We start from the raw sequence: 15,953 nt of genomic DNA on the forward strand, positions 1-15,953 counted from the left end.
CACCAGCAGCTCGAGGACGATCGTGTGCCCAAGGGTGTGATTGTTGTGGATCCTGTGCCAGCGGGGGTGAGCATTGTGGATCTCATGCCAGAGGAGGCAAAGAAGAGCTGCAGTCCTTGGGATGAATGCACACTGGAGTGGCTAGTGCAGGGCTGGCTGGCTGGCCTGTGAAGGACCCTGTGAATGTCAATGAAGACTGATCTGCTCTGAGGCTCATTTCTGCAATGAGGCAGAAAGCATGGGGCTGGCAATTTCCAAAAAGTTTGGGGAGCAACTGGGGAGGCAGATGAGGCACCAAGACGTGTCCGTTTAACAAGGGGGCCAGGCGATGGGCAGCACGGGGTGCTGGGCATGCTCCTAAGGTGAGGGCTGTGGGAAGGGAGAGGCAGCGGGCAGCTCCAGAACCACTGTAGCAAATACAGCACTGCTTATAACATAACTGCGTGCTTTATTGATATACACAGTAAAGCAGTATATAATACAATAGTAAGGCATATATTTGGTGAAATTTGGTATGTTGTGAAAAAAAAATGCAGTAAAACAGAAGTTTATAAAAATAATTAGTAAATGTTACAGTGTTGGTGTTAAAACACAATATATTATGATACTCAAGTAATAAACCGGTACTGAGTAACAATGAAATAACATGCCATATGGTATTTAAGTGATTCAGCTACACTGATTATGTTTTACAGTTTAATACTTTTGTCATTATAAGGAACATGAAATAAATCCCAAATTATGCTTAAAAAAGCAGCGATAAAGCTTTCAACTTTTTAAATATTTTTCAGACAGACTCACTCCAAAACTAAGATCTAGAAAGTAATGCAAACAAAACAAAACCCTGATGAAAACAACCGTGCAATCCCTATTTCTTCCTTTTTTTTTTCTTCTGAAGAAAAGGTTTAATGGTATAAAGGGAGAAAAAAACAAAAAGAAACCCATCTTTCTCTCGGGTCTCAGTTTAAACCTTCTGATAAAAAAAAAAGACCGTGAGAAATACCAAGGGTTCCTGTTGTAATAAAGTGTTACAAAAGCTCTTTCTTAGGAAAGCGGAGGTTAGGGGGAATTGTACCTACTTTTGTAAATGATTTGTCATTGTCGGTATTATTTCAACGATGAGACCTGGTCACACGATGGACACGTGGTGGTGATGTAACATTATCTGTACGTAATTGTCAGGAACACCACAAAAACCAAAGTGAGGTAGAAATAGCATGACTAGCCATGTTCAATGTTAACTAGCATTCAAAATAAAATCTTTCCCAAGTTTAATTACACTTCATACAAGAAGAGGTAACAGATTTTTTCTTTTTTTTTTACTTTTGCAATATAAAGTCAGGTGGTGTGTTTCTACTTATTCTAAGGTAAAATTAAAAGCTGGTTAAGAAAATGAAGTGGCAAAGCTTTTGTTGACAGCACCTCATAGCCAAACCTCCCTCTCGTGAGCTGCAGCCATGATGGCTAATCTGGTTCGCTCTCAGTTCCTCTCTCCCTCATGTTACTCTTAACTGTGCGGGATTACTTGGGGAGAAGTGGGGAGGGAGAAAGGATCAGGGCCTTTGTTTTGGTGATAAATATCCCAGGGAGCAGTGTGGCTACCTTCACCTGATCACCGTACGTGCATGAGAACAGCAGTAACTCTTCCACAGCCTTTCCCAAAGGTCGCTCACAGCGTTGCAGCTCCTTGGGGCCGGCTGCCACAGCAGGCTAAGACATGGGTTGTTGGGGAAAGCTCTGGTGTCTTTTTCCAGAGCACCAAGGAGCTTCGTGCTCGTGAACAGCAGCAGGGGCTGGACAAGCGAAGATCCTCTGTGAGTAACCTACTTGTGCTTCAGGCCAGAAGCTGATCCCACAGCAGGTCAGGAGGGAAATTCTCCCTTTCTCCTCTGCAGCAAAGGTGAGGTGAGTTGTGGCTGCGGGTGGGGGAAAGCTGTACCCAGCTCCTGCTGAAGCACTGGCCCCTGGCCGTGGCCACCCAGGACGCTAAGGTCCAAAGGTTCAATCTGGTAAGGCAAATGCTACCTTCCTTTACTAACAGCATTCAGGAATTCAGTCAGCAGAGGAAATGCTGGCACATAGGACGGTCATTAAATTCTTCCCTTTCTTGTGAGGTTTTTCTTTTCTTTTCTTAATTAACTTTTTTGCAGGCTCTGTCATGCAATGTGCTCTTCCATTTAATTATTGCAAACTAGCTGCGTGATTCACGTTAACTCTTAATACTATTGGAAAGAAGTGACATAACTGCCTTTGTTGGAAGTTCAGATGTTGTCATTTTTTTTTCCCAGCCAGCCCTAGTCAGACAAAACCAATCACAAATGTGAAGTTGGCCATTTTGGTGTTGCTGCAGGAAATACCCTTTTTTTTTTGTTTTTCTTTTTCTGTTCAATAGGCAAGGAAAAGAACACAGGACATGAATCTCTCTGATGCAGTTACAGAGCTGAAATGAAACTAAACAAATGCACTGCCTCAGTATTTTTTTGTGTGGGTTTTTTTTAAGGGGGTTTCTATAAACAATTATTTTTATAAAGCACACTTTAGTTTACAATCTTTCATTGTAACTGTTATAAATTTTTTTTAAACAACCCAAAATGCGTTCCATATAAAGAAATGGCAAGTTATTTAGCTATCAAGATTTTACATGTAGTTTTCTTATAATTTTTGTACAATTGCATAGACGTGTAAAACCTGCCATTGTTAACAAAACGGTAACAGACTTAGGAAACTACTGAAATCTACAGTATAGTACCACTACCCTTCACAAAAATATAGATTTGTTTTCTTGTAAACTCTTACAGTCTAATCCTCTTTGTAGTATGAATATTATAAAAACCATGCGGGGACGCCTGAAGTTGCAAAACACATCTTGCTATTCTAACACCTTGTCGTCAGTCATCACCGTCACTAAGGTCTCCATCGCTCTTCCCAAGTCATCTGCCATGTGGAAAAGGCTCCCTACATTGTGGCCTGAAAAAGAAAGTCAAAGAAGAGGAAATTAAACAGGGGTGGCGTGGCAGCACGTTGGCGGGAACATGCATCCTGGGGAACCGGAGGAACACAGATCCATCGCTCTCCAGGTCCCACTCTCCACCTTCCCTGGGTGGCGTGCACTGGAGAGAGAGCCCTCTTTCCAAAAGTCTCCTGGATGAGTCTAATACGTCATTGTCAGCAAAAGCTGCCAGTTTTGCAGAACACTTAGCAGCAATACTGGCTTGGATAGTTAGGGTAAATGATGCTGACAATAAGCCAGGCATGTGTGTCTGTGTGTGTGTGTTCCAAGAAGACGAAGCTTCACTGTTACAGGTGTTCACCAAGAGCAACGGTTAGATCCATTGGCATCACAGAAAAGTTTCTGACTGGTGCTGCAAGTGTTTGACCATTCAGTGTTCTATCAAGGAGAAAACCAGAAACAAACAGATCAGTAGTAATTAACTAAATCATTAAACACAAGAGGTCCCAGCAGGATACCTGCACAGATAGCTAAAAGGACGATCAGACTAAACGGCTATAGTTTATTCAGTTGTTTTTAAAAGATCTTTTGCTTTTCAGACAGCAATCCAGCAAAAAACAGAGATGTCACCATTATCAAGTAACTACTACAACAGTGGTTCACTTGCGTGTTTCTCTTCCTCCATAACCACTGTAAAGACCTATGAGGGTATAACCCACAACATGTGTGTCCTCCTATACAAAAGTGATAACACAGAGTACAGTTCTGGAGATGAAACCTGTCACTTCTCACGCTCATTTTACCACTGCTGCAAGTGGAAAGGAAAGCTAGCACGCTGATCAGCAGTATAAAATGATTTCATCATAATTAGAGACTAAACAGCCTTGAAGACAAGAGGGATAAAATTGTCAAAAGTTGCTATTCTAGGCCCTTGGCATACCCTGCCTGGTCTCCAGCTGCTGTATAGGACAGGGTGCATCTCCTGCAAGTCCTGTGTCAGACTGGTAGCTCTCTATGACTGTCTCAAACACCCCCTGGCATGAAAAACAACAGAGACATCAGAGTTTAAACAGCTGAATCCCATCTGGAATCTGTCTCCTGAAAAAAAATATGACTGAAGAGGGAATGTGACAGAGATCTAGGCATCCTAAAAGATGAACATCCAAGGACTGAGTGTTCAAGATTTCTTGCAAGGACACGGAGGAACGAGCAGACAGAAGGTCTTAAGCAGAAGGAAATTATACTCCACACAGCACATAATTGTATTACTGAACTCCTCACCACAGGCCGATGTTGAGGCCAAACACATAAATGAGTTAAAAAAGGGGTTAGAAAATAATCACTGAAAAAAGATTTATTTAGATGCAAAGTGCACATGACCCCCAACGGAAGAACTCCCCAGAGTGCTGGCAACTGGAAGTACGTAACAGGGGATGCATTACTCTGTAACACTGAGTGTTGCTATGGCCTGAGAGACTTGATTTACTACCTGAGAGTACCTGTGATAGATTTGCCTGGAAAAATATGAGAGGTGCAATGCTATCTGCCCACAACAGATAGCTCCTGCTCCCCAGGAACACCTTGCATTAGCCCGGATACTGAGTCCTTGACATGGCCCTTGAGAAAGGAGCACTCGAACGAAGAAAGGACATGGCCAGGGTATACAGGATATACCTTTTATGCAGTCCTTGCCAGTAATGTGCTGGAGCCTGACTGCTTCCATTGCACACCTACATAGTGGGTGTCCATCCCAGCACAACTGTCTTTTAACAAGAGGAATGAACCTGCCCTGTGAGGCAAATCAAACTCGCTGCCCTCTTCCAAATGTTCAAATATCGCTGCAGTTGTGCACTCATGACATTTCTACAGTACAGAGGGACTTGGAGTGACACCAGTTAATATTCATCAGCATTTACGGAATGGAAGAAAATGACTCGAGAAATATCCAGAGAAATTTGCTTCTCTGGAGAACTACTACCACGTTTTACATTCAAATATTAGTTTTTAGAAGTTGTTTTTATGTGTCATCCAATACAAAAAACTGGGCTGTATCTAAATGACAGCCACTCAACAAGCTGCCCATTGGGTAGTGAGCTCTGCTGTGCGTGGCAGTTAGTCACCTATGGATACAAAGTACCTGGCTCTAACCCGGTGTGACTCTTCTAACTGCACTAATGCACAGAGAAACGGTTGCATCAAAGAGCAATTTCATCCTTACATCCTTAATGTATAGCTGTCCTATTCATCCTAAGTAAAACACTTGTAATTTGCTCGTCAGCACATCAAGTAACGGCGCCTGAAAAACTCGTGCCGAGTTTTGGACAAAACATGGCTTAAGGCAAATGTATGCTACGTTTATTTCAGATTAAAGGGATACTGTCTCTTACTGGCACCACGCAAGCTGAGATCAATCCAGCAAACTACACCATGGAATGTGACAATTTGACAGAGCCTTCTGAAAGCAAGAATGAATTTTAGATGGGAGATGTTTAAGCAGAGGGAAAGGTAACTGCCCCTGGTGTGCTCTGCATAGCTGAAACTCTGGCGTGGCTGAGCTGTGTTTGGGGCCTGTGCTATCAAGGCTTTACCAGAATCATTCTGGGAATAACCAGATGATTACCTGCATCATCATAGAATCACAGAATCTTCAGGGTTGGAAGAGACCTTGAAAGATCATCTAGTCCAACCCTACAAACATCCTGACCCTGCACACTACTTTCCAAAAACCTCTATGCTTTAAATGCTCCTCTTCTTCCTCACCTGCAGCACCCTAGAGAGAGGAGTCAGGGTGGTGGTGAGCACAGTAACTGGCCAGCAGCCATCAGAGGCACTGCTAAGGCCTGTGGAGTCGTGGCCTCTCCTTCACATTCCTTGTCATCTGTTGTTTCTAGAAACAACGATGGGACTTCAGGGCTCTTTGGGGACTCCAACACCACTCACTCCCAGCTTGGGAAGAGTGATTGTCCTTCCGTGGACATACAGCAACTCAAACTAAACCCCACCTTCAGAAAAAACGTTATTAATGTTGTTAATATTATTTTGTTCTGTCAGATACAGAGCTATAAAGGTAAGAAAGGCAAGCTGGCTTTACAGAAAGAGGCTAGGTCTAGAAAGAATAATTTCAATCTAAAATACAGGAAAAAAGACTTTCAGAAGTATGCCACAATAAGTACAAACTGCTAAATTGTTCAGGCAACTAAAACACGGGCCAGGAAGACCTTATGCATCCAGGGATGCCTAGGCATCCTTTTAATGCATAAAAATTACAGGAACGTCTGCTAGTCTCTATCTTTTCTCTGTTAATTGCTGTCACATTTTTTAAATAATCATGCTTCCAATCAGATCTTCCTCCACAAAAGCTACACAGAGGTGTGCTGGGGCGATTAAGGAGCTATAACTCCCTCTCACCCACAGCATCCACACCACCTCTCTCTCTAGCACAGGTCTTAATTTCCTCTGCAGAAACTAAATGAGCACCAGTGTGTCTCCTCCCAAGCCACCTGAGTTTACAGCTTAGAGCACGTCCATAAACCACTGATTGCAGTTTATGTTAATAGCTGAGCTGTAAAGTGCAACAGCTTGCGGACTGCAGTCTCCAGGACAGTCAGGAGATGGGAGGACGGGCCAGAAGAGCAGGCAATATAGTTGTGCTCCAGCCACTCTGGAGCACTGGTGAACCCTCAGCTGGATGTCACTTCATGGCCATCAGGTTTTTTGCCTCTTTTGCATGTGACAGCTGGAGCAATCAAGACAGCAAATAGTTCGAGAACAACACAAGCAATAATTTCCTGGTACTGTGTGTGGGATGAATGCACCCTGTACTATAATGTCTGTTACCTAAATAAGTGCTCAAATTCACTGACTGTTTCCATACAGCTCTGCTGCTTCTACTGAGTATGTGCTTCCTTGCCCTAAGACTGAAATGCAGCACACTGACATTTTTAATTAAGAAGCCAGTGAGAAAAATACTGTCTCAAAAGTACTTATAAAAACAGTAATCATAGCTGTCCACTCATTTTTATTCCTATTTTTTAAGTTACACCACCAAAGAAGACATTAATTCCATTCATTCCTTTTTTTTTTAAAAAAAAGAAATTAAAACTGGAAGTCTTCTCCATGCTTGAGGCACTGAAAGGTTGAACGATGCTACTGTTTAAGAAAAAAAGTAACACACACTTTGAAATATATCAATAAAGCTCAAAATGGACATGAAGAGTGTTAACATAGACTTAAAAAATGGAAGGAATATTAACACAGGTGCATTTGCTTTGAAAGTAGAAGACACCTCTATCTGCAGACACTAACTACATCACTTCTGGTCACATATAGAACGACATGTTTCACATCTGCTAAATTTGTTTCAGAGGCTCTACTGGAATTAATACCCTTGGGTGAGCGCACAGTAACTGAACGCCAATCTTATACTACGGCTTGTCAGAGAAATAAATGTGGCGCACTCAAGACTTGAAAGAGAGGATAGAAAGTAAATTAAGAAACCCCAACACAATGCAGTGCTTTTTTTAGCAGCACAGATTTCTAACCCTTCCCCAGCAAAAGAAAAATCCTTCCTGTTGTGGCTTGGATTTTGATACCCTTATTAATATTGAGTAATGCCACAAAATCCATGGGATTACACACAAAGACAATACTTAACATGAGTAATGGGATCAAAACCTAGCTGGGAGGGTTTAAAACCACATGATCTGCCTTGGTGCAAATGGATTTGAACTCTTCACTCTTCATAAGCTGGTGGAGAATTGTGGTTTATATTCAGCTCTGCAAGTTACCAAGGTCCCTCTGGAACTGCCATCGACCAGAAACATAACTGGAGAGCCATGAATGATTCACAGAATCATAGAATGGTAGGGGTTGGAAGGGACCTTTAGAGATCATCTAGTCCAACCCCCCTGTAGAAGCAGGTTCATCTAGATCAGGTTGCATAGGAACATGTCCAGGCGGGTCTTGAAGACCTCCAAGGGAGGAGACTCCACACCCTCCCTGGGCAGCTTGTGCCAGGGCTCCCTCACCCTCACAGTAAAATAGTTTTTTCATTGAAGTAAACTTTTTTATGGCTAAGCTGCTGGAATCTGATCAGGTAGGACATACCCATTTTTCTAATATTCACTTTATTGTATTAATTGTATCAAATACGCCCTCAGCAGCAGAAACTTTTCCTGAATAATATGAATAAATATGAATGAGGATACTGGAAATCAACAACCTGTTTTGCTGGACTGCAGAGCAATTCTCAGACTGTGTGAGCCAAGAACATGAAGGATTGAATTTGAAATAATTGCCATAAAATTTCTTGCCTGGTGAAGTCTGTTGATAACATCCTAAGCACCCTTTTTTCATCCCTATGAGAAGACCTGGCATTTGAGGACAGACTTTTAACCTGCACCCAGGATCTTCCACTTCAAAGCAACTGGAGCTGTGCCAGCTCCTACAGCCGATGTGTACTGTACTTCAGAACGAATCCTGGCTTACCCATGGGAGCCTGTCTGCGACTGGGGGCTCACAACAGCTCTGCAAAAACCCCCAGCGTAGTGTTTCCATGAGCACCCTCTCTCTGCACCAGCAGAAGTTTGCAAACCGAGTTACCCTCCAATTTCTGCCTCAGCCATACCGAACATCTTCTGTGCAGGGAAGGTCATTTCACAGCTACTTGCAATTGCACTCAGGCAGTCTCTGAATATTTTATCTTTAATAACAATTTTTGCTAGGAATTCATCTTTCAAATGTTATATCTGGTTGGCGAGTGAAGAGCAGCTTCACAGAGGAAAAAATCAAGGCTCTCTGGAAATACTTTCAAAGGTGCTATGACAACATAGAGCAAAATGTTTTCTTCCATTAACAAGCTGTGACTTAAAAACTCTAAAATCAGTTTTGCATCCAACCAACCAAGTTCAAGGTGCACAGTGAAAAAGATCACCCATTTGCATTGCTGAACACAACACTGTGGAGCTGGTGAATGTTAGTAGCACTCTTCATTCTGCAATGGTACATCAGGAAATTAAACCACCAGAATCTCTTATACCTCTCAACTCTCACTGTTCTAAAGAAAAAGAAAAAAACCCCCTATTTAATTACTGGAGATGATAGTTGGTACATTGGCGCAGAGATGCAAATACAATTGTGAGCACGTAAGCAGAACAGCAAGAAACATGGACCTCTCTGTTGTGCTTACATATAAGAGTAACAGAACACAAGTCAATGACTGCAGCATATTTGCTGGTCACATTTATCATACAGAGGCTTAATTTCAATGTATTATCTTCTCCTCCCCATTTCTCAGTTTCCACATGGGAGGATGTAATAAAATACAGATCCCTGAGGTGACGTTGGCTCCATTGAAAGTTGAGAGGTACGCCACTGTTAAGAGCACACACGGGGAATGCACTCAGCAAAATCAAACAAAACCCAAAGCAAAGTAACACCTTACACCCTCCCCACCCCTCCTCAACCCCAAGCAAACCCGTGCTGCTGTCACTCGCATGCTGGGCACAGGAAGCAAGCTGTGACAAACAGAAGCCATGGCAGTGAGCCTGCATCTCACTAACCTCTCTCACTGGCTTTCCAGGGGCATTTCTTCCTTTAGGAACAGAGAGAGGAAGTGGAAGAAAGATCAGAAAAGAAAGGGAAAAAAACCACACATGAATATATATTTCACATTGTAAGAGACACTTCAATTTTCATTTAGGAATTTTAATATAAAACAACAGTGTTTCCACTTTAAAGAAAGACTGAAGGTGCACTGAAATCCACTGATGATTCTGAGCTCAGTTATTAAAGAACAGTTCTGTAACTTGCCTTTTCATTTTAACCTATCAAAAACACTCGAGAAGACCACTGAAACCAACTTATGGGCCCTTCAGTTGAGGGTAAAGATGGCAGAGAAGATCTGAATTCACTTTCTGAGTATCCTATTAATCACTGTTAGTGGCAAAGTTGTGTTTCCCCAACGTTGAATTAATTAATCCAGACCATTTACATTTTATTACAGGCCACATAGTTATATACAGGTGTACATCTATATACACATGTATGTGTACACACATACACACATATTTTCCATCTAGAGTTGTACACTGGAATATAATCACAGAATCACAAAATCTTAAGGGTTGAAAGGGACCTTGAAAGATCATCTAGTCCAACCCCCTGCCAGAGCAGGACCACCTAGAGTAGGTCACACAGGAACTGGTCCAGGTGGGTTTTGAATGTCTCCAGAGAAGGAGATTCCACAATGCATCTGGGCAGCCTGTTCCAGTGCTCCGTCACCCTCACAGTGAAGAAATTCTTCCTTGTATTTCTTTGGAGCCTCTTATGTTCCAGCTTATACTTATCCTCCTGACACCCACCCTTTACATATTTGTAAACATTAATGAGATCACCCCTCAGTCTCCTCCAAGCTGAAGAGCCTAACACTCAAAATAAATACGTTCCGAAAGATGTTTCCGACAAGCTGATCTGCAAGCGTGCTAAAACTGAGGGGGCAGAAGGAGAAAGAGAGAAAAATGGGAAAAAAATAAGTATCTTGTTACTTTCGAGTTGTACTGCCAAAATGGAGGAGTCGGTAATGGGTTTTAGCTGAAAAGATGCTCCTGACAGACTTTCACAGAAACCACACTTTGATCATCCTGATTCTTCTCAAACACTTATCACAGCATACTTGTTTTTTAAAAAGGAAAGCCAGGTGTCAATCAACATCAGAAACACCCTTTCGCCCCCCTTGCCCTCCTGCTGCTGGTGACAACAAGAAGCTGGTTGTCTCCAGAGGCAGTATCCCACCAACAGACTGCTGCCGGCACTGGTACCGCCAGACTGGTAGTCTCAGGAGAGGACATCAGTGTGATATGTGCTCTTCAAGAAAGATGATCTTTGCCCCAGAGCTGCTGTAAATGATGTTAATTGTAAATGATGTATGGGACAATAGGGAGAGAGATGGGCATAAACGGGAGAATGCACCAGTCAGCGTTAACAGTAAGCTAATTGTTGTAGAGTTCTTTTCTAGGTATGGCAGCCTGCAGGAGAAGGGAAGGAAGGCAATAAACAGCTTGGCAGGTATTTTACAAGGATTAGAACAAGTGCCAGCAGCAGACCAAAAGCTGAGCAGAGGTGGTAAATGAGAGGAGGAGAGGGCTGGGGAAGTGAATGACATCCCTGACCACTGCAGGTCAGAGCTACTGCTCGGCTACAAACTCCAGGCAATGGGAATGGCTGGGGAAGCAAAGATAACCATTTATTGACCAGAGGAAGTTTCATTCCCTTCCTTCCCTTCTCCCTCTCCCCAACAGCATACCTACTATTGGAAATTATCATAATAATAGGTCTGAAGTCATGCTCTGCATGTGGGTTTTCATTCTGCACCCAAGAGTAGCCCTGACTCAGGTTACATCGGTACCACATGTGCTGGTGGTGCACAGAGGTACCAGAGTGAGCCTGATGGCCAGAAGAGATGTCACTTCAGCCCTAAGGATTTCACCATGCAGGCCCACCTAACTCTCTAGGATTTATATGAGCACTGCTTTTATCAGGAGTCATGAATTCCCTAAATAATGTATCCCAGGTGGGAGAATGAGAACCTTTCACCAATATAAATCACGAAACAGAAAATCCTTGGCAACAAAGATACCAAATCCACTGCCTACTTTGGTCTTCTGAGGAAGAGATCCTATATTTAGGTGAGTAAGTGGTCAATCTAAGGCCTCTAGAAACTTCAGCATGGTACAGTTGGGATAGTTGGGTGTGTAAGGGTCCTGGGGCATGAGTGAGATCCAGCAGAACACAGTTTAGCTGGGTCAAGAGGAAAGAAAGGAACTGCCTACGTGTAAAGTACTGTAGCCTTTTGAGGGTCTTAAGATAATACCCATCTGCACAGGAACCTAAAATTGCACCTACATATGTCTAATTTAAATAACTACATGAGACAGATTGGAATCTGCTTGAAAATAAATGCATTTAACGGTAACTGGGATAGCTCTGCATCACACAAAACAGCTGGTGAGGAAAGTCTGTGGTGAATAATCAGCCCTAGAATTTAAATGCAACAGAGGGTAGCACTACTACAGCACAGCTAATTTCTTTTGGAGGAAGATTAAAAAGGATTTGAAGGGTTTTACTTTCTTTTCTTCTTTGCATATGAATTAATGTGTACCTCCAAGTTTTAAGGCAAGGAGTACCATTTGGCATAAATTGCAGAGGAAGAAGACTGTCTCTATTGATGGAGTTCTGAAAAATTGTATTCTAGAAGGCATCAAAATACACCATCTATGGGTGCCTAATTATCTATTATGCCTGCTCAAACCAAGACTTCCTGTTCTTACAAAGTACAAGAGTGCTCTTTCTCTGCCATTTTTTTGGAAACCTATGACATTATATCACAGGTACAGGTACACAGAGAGTGATCAAATCAAACCTGAAAGCAGACACATCAATAAAAACTTCATGCATCTATGTACATTCAGATTGAAGCAGAGAGCACAAAGCACCTGCTGCACTGCCTCTCTCACTGCACTCAGGAGAGGGACAGACTGCAGAAGGGAGAGATTTGGATCTCCAAAGAGGGTTTTTTTCCTCTAAAAAAGTTCATTGAAATTTTATTCATTAATGTACTCTCAGTTTACATCAGGGTTGAGCACTATAAATCAGAGAAGATCTAATCCTCCCCATCACTGTCTCAGCAGAGAGCTGCAGAACAGCTTAATCACTTCACTGCTGCTGTGTAACAGAGGAGTGTTAAGAGTTTTCATTCAGCTTACTCTCCACAGCACAGAGAAGGAGATACAGTCCAGAAGAGGCCAGGGTAGCTCAACTGGAAGAGTATTTCCAGAATACCCTATAGTATAGCAACTCCAGGGTACTACTCCACTGATTCAGTGAAGTCTGGTAAGAAAAGTGTGCATCGTAAGGTGTTTTGCTGTCAGAAAAAAAGAAACTGCATTTGCAGCACTCAAAGTTGCTAGTTCCACTTAGGACATTAGTCCCATTCATGACAGAGCCTGGCTGATGCAAAAGTGAGAGAAGAGAACGCATCTGGCCTGTTTTTACCTGGCTGAGATAAAAATAAAACAAAACTTGCAAAAGATGGTGCTATTCTTAGTGCCTTTTGTTTATTGCTGTTTCACTGCACAAGTCAACATCTGTATTGAGCAACACTATGTTAAGTAGTAACAGTGAGTACTGACCCCTTTCCAAATGTTTTCACCTGATGTCATGGCCTCTTAGGTCTTTTAAACCACCACGATCTCATTTCTAACCACTTCTTGGCTCCCTCTTCCTCATTATTCACCAGCAAGGGCTCTGCATTGAAAGCCTAGAAAACTCTCTCACCATATTTGGTTAGCTCTGCCCTTAAATTGCTCTCTGAGCTTCATTCATACATAGCATTTTGCACAAAACCATAACCACAAAACACAGCCTGCTGCACCATGAGATCCACCTGAAGCGGTGCAACTTAATTGTCTTCAGTGTTGGAGAAGATGCTGGCTCTAAATACTGGCCTGCCAATCTTATTTCCTAACCGTGAACCAATTCCCTGGAGATTTAGTAGCTTGGGCACAAATACAGCGTGAAAATGTTTTCCTTTGTGGCCTATTATCAAGTAGGGTCAAATAAACCGCTGAGGTGGTATTTAATGGTAGATTTCTACTAAATGTCAGACCTCTGGCTTTGACATCTGTTTTGAGTTAGCACAGCAGCTGCTTGCAGCAGCTGTAGCAGTTGTGAATTTGCTGGAAGCAGCAAAGTAAAAGAGGCATGGATGGGAAACCTTGTAGATTAAAAAGAAAGAAAAATTCCTTAAGGACAGCAATCATCAGGTATTCAGCAGAATTTCCCTCTCCTGAAATGAAACAGCTTTCGGCACCAACAGTCAGCTGTGCAAGGAGCATGGAGGTCCTCTGCTCCTCAGGAAGTGCCAAGAACTGCTAAAACATTAAACTGAAGAAACAAAAATAACTTATAAAGGGTGTATGGTAACACCAGTTGTTGCATCTGAGATCTGCTTATGAAAGTCTATGAGAAGATTTAGCACACATGCTTCTCTTAAATACATTAAAAATGGTGTTATGAAGCCTTGATGCCCTTTTAAAAACAACTTTATGCAGCAAAAGCTTTGAAAATACGACAATCAAAACAAATCTATCTCCAGGTGAGTGGTAATTAATTACAACTACATTTTTCTGCTTTGTTTCACAAATCCAAAATAAGAGCTACTACTTGCTTTAGGAAACTATTTCCCAAGATGAGCAAATGTTACTCTTCTGATGCTTTTGATGGTATTTAGACTAAATGTTTTGGTTTTAATTTATATCCTGTGATGTTCAACTATACATCTGTGTACTCAAGCACAGAAATTCAGTCCTTTTCTTTCTTCATTGTTTATTGAGCATTGAACTCGAGTCTAGCTTGCGCCTGTCATACTGTTCTGCATTCCTCCAAGTTGTCATTATCCTAAAGGCAATAGGATAGCTAGAATTATGTCTTTAATTCAAAAGGCATATTGCTCCCTGTGCTGGACATTCAGCTTGAAACTTAACATGCTTATTTTTACAGGCCACAAAGCAAACACACATTTAGTGTCCTGACAGTAACTTCCCAGGCATTTTAATATATCCCTAGATGTCCTCAAACAATTCCATGTATAAATTTCAGGTTATCTTTGTGGATGTTTGTGCCTTCCTGGATTTAATTTTGCTGTTCTCCCTTTTAATCTAGGTAGGTTTTGATGAGTGCCCTGTGTCTTCTGAAGTTGTATAACTATGAATTAGTATAGAACTGAACTAAGCTACTGCTAGTATTAGTCCATCTTGGATATTTAATCCATCTTCCTTTTAGCTCTAATTCCTAAAGACAGTATGCATCACATGCAGTGCCACTGTACCCCAGTAGTTTGAATTCACCTTTCAAATAATACTTCATAAGCTCCTGTATCATAACACATTTCTGCATGCCAGAGTGGGATGACCAAGATTCTAGCATCTCACAGTTTTAAAATTCTACTTAATAAGAATTAATATAAGAAAACGTATTCTTTGCAAATCTGTCCTCATGGCTTCTTCCCTGAATACCTACAAATAGCTTGAGATTCAATGCAACCTGTAATGCAAAGAAATAAAATCTGACCTGCACCAGATCTGGATCCTTGCACTATGCCCCCTGGCTTCTTTGCCAAATCGCTTTCACAGCTTTGCAATTACACATTGATCTTTTGTTATAGATTAGAAGTCTGAGATACAAATTTGCACCTCTCCACAGCAAAAAGGCTCTCAGTTCAGTGGTTTGTTGAGATCAGTTCAAGCCTGCTTCCTCTTCTCCTTCCTCACAAGTCATAAGCCATAACCCTGATGCCTGCGGAATCTGACTGACCACAGCACCCTTCATCTCATAATGAAGCTCTACATGAGGCTGTGGCAAATGAGCTGACTCTGCCTGAAGGCAGGTGCTTGCTTCTGGCTGCTCTGCTGCACCAGGAGCTCCTCTCCCAGCTTACCTGAGGAGGACAGAGAAGACATGTCAAAACAAAGACTGTGGCTCCTCCTTGCTCACAGCTCTCCATGCAACTCAACAGTATTTTTGTCCTCTAGGGCTGGTGGTCAGGGAGGAAAGTAAATAAGCTGCAATCTGTTTTAGGGATGGCTTGTGATCTCATACTACCCTTTTAGCATAGCTACTGAATGGAGAAACAAAATAAGGGAACATGTTCTCTCTCTGCATTTAAATGACCAAGTTTTGCATCAACTGAATGAAAAATGTGAAGTTACAGCTTAATTTACAGAATTAAAATAGTGCCCATTTCAAATGTGTTTTTTTTCTTCCCACTAAACATTATATTCTGTCAGTTTGATTCATGAAGCTTTGTAATTTTCACTGAGAAAATAGAATTAAAACCCTTTTCTATCCTCAGTCAGTAGGGAGTGATATCTAATAGACTGATCTCTACCTATTTATACACAGGAAATGAACCACTATTTCAAGTATCTCTAACTGTTGTTTTGTAAAT

General features: G+C 41.9%; 1 protein-coding gene across 13 annotated transcripts in view; it reads right to left on the reverse strand.

The window, feature by feature from the left end:
- Positions 1–524: 524 nt before the first annotated feature.
- Positions 525–15,953, reverse strand: part of DMD (dystrophin) — a 1,219,670-nt gene continuing 1,204,241 nt past the window's right edge. For 7 of the 13 annotated variants that reach the window (XM_061999893.1, XM_061999885.1, XM_061999868.1 and 4 more), the window contains one exon: positions 525–2,967. In XM_061999893.1, coding sequence (XP_061855877.1) covers positions 2,870–2,967 — 98 coding nt within the window. In that variant the 3' untranslated portion in view covers positions 525–2,869. Of the gene's footprint in view, positions 2,968–9,510; positions 9,543–15,953 lie in introns of all 13 variants that reach the window. The other 6 variants (XM_061999876.1, XM_061999845.1, XM_061999923.1 and 3 more) reach the window with 2 other exon arrangements.

Source organism: Colius striatus, chromosome 1, assembly GCF_028858725.1.
Source record: "Colius striatus isolate bColStr4 chromosome 1, bColStr4.1.hap1, whole genome shotgun sequence".
Lineage (NCBI taxonomy): Eukaryota > Metazoa > Chordata > Aves > Coliiformes > Coliidae > Colius > Colius striatus.